General features: G+C 38.8%; 1 protein-coding gene across 1 annotated transcript in view; it reads left to right on the forward strand.

Annotated features, from left to right (window-relative positions):
- The window catches only part of polr3b (polymerase (RNA) III (DNA directed) polypeptide B), a 31,720-nt gene extending 26,878 nt beyond the window's left edge, over positions 1 to 4,842 (forward strand). Inside the window, exons 25-28 of the mRNA XM_049574060.1 lie at positions 1,238 to 1,404; positions 2,502 to 2,615; positions 2,735 to 2,908; positions 4,446 to 4,842. Coding sequence (XP_049430017.1) covers positions 1,238 to 1,404; positions 2,502 to 2,615; positions 2,735 to 2,908; positions 4,446 to 4,575 — 585 coding nt within the window. The 3' untranslated portion in view covers positions 4,576 to 4,842. The remainder of the gene's footprint in view (positions 1 to 1,237; positions 1,405 to 2,501; positions 2,616 to 2,734; positions 2,909 to 4,445) is intronic.
- The last annotated feature ends 2,900 nt before the right edge of the window (positions 4,843 to 7,742 follow it).

The following is a 7,742-nucleotide window of genomic DNA, read 5'->3' on the forward strand; positions in this document are numbered from 1 at the left end:
TTTTGAATTTAAGATGTCAGAAAACTGTGCCGATAACAATTTCAACAAAAGCGAAGCATTTAAAATAGGGCTGCAACAAGCTTTTTCCATGCCAGTTAATCAGATGGTTATTTTCTTGATTGACCAATCAGTGGTTTGGTCTACAAATTGTCCGGAAATTGTGAAGCTTGCCTGTTACTCTTTACCCCAGCCCATGGAGATGTCTCCCAATGTCTTGTTTTGTCTGTCCAACAGTCCATAATACAGAGGTATTTAGTTTACCATCATTTATGAGAAATTGAAGCAACAAATGATCAAATTTGAGCCTCTAGAACCAGTTCATGTTCTGCATTTCTGTTTAAGGACAGACTATAATGATTGTTTAGTTATAAAAATAGTTGCAGATTAATTTAAGGTCAATTAATTAATTAATTAAATAATCATTTAATCACTAATATTCTGTGTTACATTTGTCAGATCAGTCACCTTTATTGTGGTGAAAATTTGGCGATTTGACACCTCGTCCAAAACCTGTCAACCTATTTGTTTGTTATTTGTGAGTTCAGTCTGAATCACCTTCGTGTCTGTGTTGACCGTCGCTCTTCTTAAGTTTTTTTGTCAGCTCTTCCGAGACAAAACCCTCATTATCCCTGCTCCTCTCCTCTCTGGGTTATCATTGGCTTCCAGAGCACACGTCCATTGATGCCGCTAAGCAGCAATCTTACTGTTCACAAACAGATATTTGTTGCTGCGGAGACGGCTGCCAGCGAAGCCACCGCCTGTAGCAGTGTGTGGAAGTTTTATCAAACATGCACAGTACATCTGAACTGTAGGATGGTGCTGAATGTGAATGACACGAAACTTGGCCCCGGTTCCGCCGGCTTTTTGTCCCTCACACTGTAAAAACTTGAATGATCTTTACTGCTAGAGTTGTCAGTGCCCGTGTGTTTGCACGCTGCGGTTGTCATGGCAAACACTCAGAAATGTTTGGCTCGGGAGGATGTTTCTGTGGCCTGAGAGTGAAATGAGAGTAGGTGTTTCCTTTTATGTGACGGGGTCAGGGGTCCCCTGGGCGTGACCTCAGTGGAATTGTTGAAATCAGTCATCCTTAGACTGCCGGCCCCACCCCAACGGGTACATGTGTAATCTAATCTCACCCACAATATCAACATTTGGTGCCAGGAGAAAGTGTAAACACAAGAGATTTAAAGCCATTGTTACATTTCTGGACTTCAGAGAGTGTGTCTGATTCTGTCAGGTGGGAAAGTTGATTGAGCTGCTGGCTGGGAAGGCGGGAGTCCTGGATGGACGGTTTCACTACGGTACGGCCTTCGGAGGCAGCAAGGTGAAGGATGTGTGTGAGGATCTCATCCGCTATGGATACAACTACCAGGGCAAAGACTACGTGACCTCAGGAATAACTGGGTAATAAAGAGCTCATGTTACACCCCACTAAACCAAACTCATACACAGGTCACATTACTGGTTGTCTTACTCTTTCTGTGATAGAAAATTGTCATATCCAACACACTGATGTTGACAGTGAGTCCAGTGACCCACAGGTGGTCATTTGAGTGGGTTACAGGGAAATAAAGTGGGTCTTAGAGCTGCACAATTATGGCCAAAATGATATTGCCAATTATTTTTATCAATATAGAGATCATCATTATTGATTGATTTAACAAAGCTTTTGCTTCCATGTTGTGCCACATTCCTGCTAAAATACAAATCTTTGCATCTAAATAAGACTGGTCCTTATTCATAGTGAATTTACTGGAAGCAAAATATAAATAAAATATGAAAATCCATAACAGTGTCGCTGTAAACCTGAAAATAAGGTTACTTTCTACCGGTGATCACTACATACCTCGGTGCCATGCCACCATAACTGCCGCCTTGGTGCACAGAACTTCAGACACCCTGGGATGACGGTGGGCGAGCAGGTGTCAGATCTCTGCAGAGCACCACAATAGAAAAGCCGATACATCACTAAAAGTATAACCTCCAAAACAAAGGAATCGCTCTCAGTCGCCTTTGTGATATAATAAATAGATTAAATAAATATAGATAGATTTTGGTTTTGATTTTCCAACAACATAGCTAGTAAAATATAGCAACCAACTGTCAATTGTAGGATGTCTGAGCTTCTCAGAGACACCTGAATGCATCATCCTCATGATGTTTTCAGCATCAAGTGTTTTTAAAGCAGCCCCTGCTCCCTCCTGCATCACCACAAGACAATAATCCAACTTTGATTAATAGATATAGTCTTAAAATTAAAAGTCATAACAAAAGCCAACCACAACAAAGTGATTCAAACTGTTTGACCAAGACTCAAAAAACCCACAGATATTTATTTTACAATCATCAAATGTTATTTACATTTTTTCTACTTTAAAAAAAGTAAGATAAAATACTGATATCTATGTTATTGAATTGTATCCTGTTAAAGATATTCTGTAATGTAGTGTTGACTCCATCTTTATGACTGCATTAGCTTGATATCTGTGTGTTGTTCTCAGGGAACCTCTGGAGGCTTATATCTACTTTGGACCGGTGTATTATCAGAAACTGAAGCACATGGTCCTCGACAAGATGCACGCCAGAGCCCGAGGCCCCAGAGCTGTTCTCACCAGGTAAAATCAGCGCTCCTGTTGTAATCACATAGAAATAACAAAAATACAACAGTGTTGCTGGTTTATATCAAGATCCCTATTACTCTAGTGATAATATTATGTGCCTGTCCCGTTATCAGACAGCCTACGGAGGGCCGCTCCAGAGATGGAGGTCTGCGTCTGGGCGAGATGGAACGTGACTGTCTGATCGGCTACGGAGCGAGCATGTTGCTGCTGGAGCGCCTCATGATCTCCAGTGACGCCTTTGAGGTGGACGTGTGCGGGCAGTGCGGCCTGTTGGGATATTCTGGGTGGTAAGTTGAACACCTTATTGGTGTCGATAACATGCAACAGTATTTTTAGTTCATGCACTGTGAAGATTTGAAGAGGCATAGTATGACACCTGGAACAATAGATGTCAGAGCGTATGTCATTTACTCACATGATCCAGTGTGCATTGAAGGTAAGCTATGTAGAAATTGTTGTTAACTGTAAACAGTATCACCAGTAAAGGGGAAAGCCAACCCTCAGATTGGTGTTTCACCTCGATATATGTGATTTTTGCGCTTTGTCCGCATTTTTGTAGCTTATCCTCGGATGCATCTGGTTGCTACCTTTCACAAATCCCAACCTGACCTGCACAAACTTCCTGAACACAGCAAAATACTGTAAGAAGAAATTATGAAAACACAGGCAAAAGGCAGAGTCTCTGCAGATAAATACACCACCACACAGTTCTAGTGGGTCATAAGTGATGATTGAGAGGGATTATTTGTTTTTGAGTCCATACCCTGTTTGTTTAGGAAAATCCTGTATAGTATTACGTTAGTTAACATTTGTATCTTTATAGTTTATGATTTATACATTACCCCATTGTAACTGGGCTCTCATTGGCTACTAGGTTTGCATGTTTGGGTTGAAACTCTGGTCCTTGTTCACCTCTCAGTGAAGCTAAAAAACTGACAAACTTACCATTTCAGTGTTATGAGTTTGTCACACCACAAGAAAATTCGTCACTACTCACTCAGCTCAACTTAAATGATTAAAACGCTGGGGTTGTGTCTGCAGAAGGGAGCCACTGTGAAGCCACAGACTCGTGTTAGCAGCTAACCCAGCAGTATCTTAACATAAACACTTAAATCCAAAGAACGAGCCGCTGTACAATAACAGCCTCCCTCGTTCGGCAGCTAATGTTAGCAAAAATCCCAAACCCGCAGCAGTGAGCAGTAACTACCGGTGGGCCGGGTTGCCAGTCCAGGCTGGTAGACTGAAAGGTGCATTACTGACAGCTATTTTGGTAATACTTATATGATTTAGGCATTTAACAGAGATGTTTATTCATGTATTTATTTGACTAAAAGAGCTCATAGAACTCGTGGAATGTAGCAAATTCACCGCAGTGAACGAAACAGCACTGATGCTATGTGCTCTAACATTAGTTTTTATAGAGTGGGGGAGAGGTTATGATAAGGATGCTCCAGTGCATCAATGAGCTATGATACAGGCCCGCCCAACAGTTTAACGGCCTAACTCCACACTTCAGTACTATACAATTCCCAGTTTTCTCTCATGTTTTGAACAGGTATTTTTTCACATATATAATGTGTTCAGACAGAAACCTCTGGTTTTATTTTACTCAGACTTTAGGAGCCCAGAGAAAGACACTGCTAAAAAGGCTAGAGTAGTTTAACATAAAACATCATGTTTTCACACATATTATAATGCAGACCAGAAACTGGATGACAGAGTCAAAACACAGGACCTGTTCAGTAACAGTCGAGATGTTAGTCTGTATATTTCTGAAATGATTACATGATGACACCAGTCTGATTCTCAGTTTCTGTCTTCTAGGTGTCACTACTGTAAGTCTTCCTGCCACGTGTCCTCCCTGCGCATCCCGTACGCCTGCAAGCTGCTGTTCCAGGAGCTGCAGTCCATGAACATCATCCCCCGACTCAAACTGTCACGCTACAACGAGTGACCAGGACACAGGACAGGGACAGGGACAGTCTATGTGAGTGAAAGAGTTAGAGATATAAATTACAAAGTCTGCAATGGACTGATTGCAAAAGACATCAGAGCTGTGAATGGGCAGAAAGAAACAGGTGAAAGGTTTGAAAAAAGTTAATATTTTGACATTTTACTTTGTGTTCATGAACTAAAACAATGAAGTTTCTCATTTATGTTGATACTTTCGCCGTTATGTTTTTTTATGTGTACGTAATAAACACAAAAACAGTATTTTGCACTCCGCTGCTGTGTGTGGTAATATTTGATTATTTTAACTAAATATTTCCTGTTTAATTTCAAATATTAAAATAGGCACTTTGGAAAACTGCTCCCAAATCTAGATACAACTTTTGATCAAGCATAAATAATAACACATTAGGAAAAATAGCAGTAGTCCATGAGGAGTTTTAACCCTTTTCCTTTTGTTTCTTAAAAGACAAAACCTTTGCTTTTGCATGTTTTAGTGCTACAGATCAGGGCCGTTATTCTTTTTAATTTTGCTGAAAGGTTTTCAAATCAAACACAAATATTTTAGATGGTTGAATGTGTGTTGTTACCCTTCAGGCAACGACTGGTTTTCAGATCAGACACCTGAAATGCCCTTGAGGTTGAGGTAATCCAGCACAGTCGTTGTATCTTGCTTTATTTTTCCCGAAGTTTTCTTTCTGTTGAGGCATTCAGGTGACGTCCCTCCTTCAAATGCAGCCGCAGACATTTGTTATGTGTCAGACCCCTCTCGCTGTGCCTCTTCATCTCCTGTCTGCATCTCTACTGTACTCTAACGAAGGCAAAATGTCACAAACGTAATCTCTAAAATAAAAAGATCACTTTTGGGTGGTAACACAGCTGAAAGTATAAACTCTAAGTAAAAGTCTGTAGGGTCACTTATGGTGCGTTCATATGCTGATCAAAGCTCCAAAATTTAAGATTTGACATTTGGCAGCTGAACAGTGTTTAATTCACAAGTTACTTCGATAAAAATTCCAGAAAACAAGCAAAAACAGGAAATCATGAAAATAATAATATAAATCCTCTGTTGCTAGGTGGATTATATCACATGGGTGATTGTGTAGGAGGTCAGTGCATCAACAAGGAGCAACAATATCAACAGCAACAGAGTAAAAATACAAATAACTCATGGTGTGATTGCACAAGTGAAGTGTCAACTTCAGGTTGGACAACATAATAATTGAAATAAGTATATTTTCTGATATTGATACATGTCACAATTAACAAACTAATAAAAATGCATGTGTTTCACTGTAATGTATTACATGAGACCATATGTGTGCAACAAACTTAGTTTTTGTACCTGATTTTTGATTTTGGGCTGCAACTAATGATCATTTTCATTAGTGTTTAATCTGTCAACTACTTTCTTGATTAATTGATGAGTTTGTTGGTTTATAAAAATGTTAGAAAATTGTGATAAATGGCCGTCTGTTACACAAAGACCAAGATGATTTTATCAAATGTCTAATTTTGTCCGACCCAGAGATACTAAGTTAAAAGTTACAGAGGAACGAAAGCAAAGCAAAACAGCAGCTTTCACATTTGAGAAGCTCAGACCATAAAATATTGTCATTTTTTCCTTATAAAAATAGACACAAAACAATTGTCAAAGTTGTTGCCAATTAATCCAGTGGATTTCAACCTTTTTCATGTCAAGGACCCCCAGATGGATACACATTAAGTCACAGACTCCCATGTGATAAGATTTCATTTTAGGGATCTCCATCTGAAAATATTTTGGTTGTTAGATATGATTAAGACCAGAATTCTAGAGTTAAGGAGATAACCATGGAGGAAATGAAACCTATGATCGGAATAGTCTCTCTTCTGACTCACATTGGGTTCACTTCTATAGTGAATTGGGAATGATATGAAACCTCATTTTTCTTGAGATACATAGAACTTCCTCGAAGACCCTGGGTTTTCATTTGTAAACATTGCATACGTATAAAACGAGGCTTGAAAGAGGCGTACGCCACTTTCCACACAAAAGTTGTGATCTATAAAAACAGATTGATGGGAGAAACTTTGACCATGCTTACGAACATTTTGGAAACTGAAATTGGCGATGCAGACGGTGAGGTGGAAGCCTGATTGTAAAAATTGTCGAAAATATTCTTTGGCACGCTATTTTTGGCTTTTGTCTGTACATTTATTTTTAGTATGGACGTTACATATTGTTTTATAAATGAGACCCCTGGTTGAGAACCGCTGGTCTAATCGATTAATCAAATAATCACTGCAGCTCTGTTGGGGTTTTTTTTGTTTGAGATAACATAACCATCACTAGGGATGTTCCTAATGACTAATTTCCTTGACGTTTAAACAGAAGTTTAAAGATGTACTTGTCTAAAAGTAAGAAAACACTTAGAAAACAGCCAAAATTTAGCACAATTTAATTTAAAAAGTTAAATACTGTCTGAAAAAAAACTGGCCTATGTTATTAGAACCATTTGAAATGTATTTTTCAAAAGCCAAATTGTATTTTAAATGCAGCTAAAATGTGTGACGCTTTGCGGCCCTCATCATGAACATTGCACATTATCTAACAAAACAACTCACTAAATAAAAGTTACCAAAAACATATATTGTAATTAATATAAATCTATAGGAAACGCACCTGATTATCACAACAGCATTTTCAGTGAGTGAACTCAATCACATAAAATTATAATAATATAACTAGCATTTCTCGTGCTGACTAGTGAGAGTGATGTTCGATTGACTAGTCGACTAATTGCACACATCCCTAAACATCACTACGTCCTGATTCTCCTGGAAAAACAACGCAATAATACTAAGTTATCAGCCAGCACAAATTAAACTTGATATTCATGTAAAATGTTTCCACATATTTGCTCCCTAATTAATTAGAAACTAATCAAAACCATCAAAAGGAGTTTTGTTTGGGGTGTTTTCTATTTTTTACTCACACACTAAGATGTTTTGTAGTAGATAGTGGAGGACCACTCTCATATGAATTTAATGTGACGAGCGGACAGCTCAGTACGGACATACAGAAACACAGAGCAACACCCTCATTCATGTCAATAGGAAGAGAGGGCTGCTTTGAGTCATATGGTTTGCTCCTTTAAATCGAAGCCTTAATACCACCAACATGTCGTA

The sequence above is a fragment of the Epinephelus fuscoguttatus genome, linkage group LG4 (assembly GCF_011397635.1).
Source record: "Epinephelus fuscoguttatus linkage group LG4, E.fuscoguttatus.final_Chr_v1".
Taxonomy (NCBI): Eukaryota; Metazoa; Chordata; class Actinopteri; order Perciformes; family Serranidae; genus Epinephelus; species Epinephelus fuscoguttatus.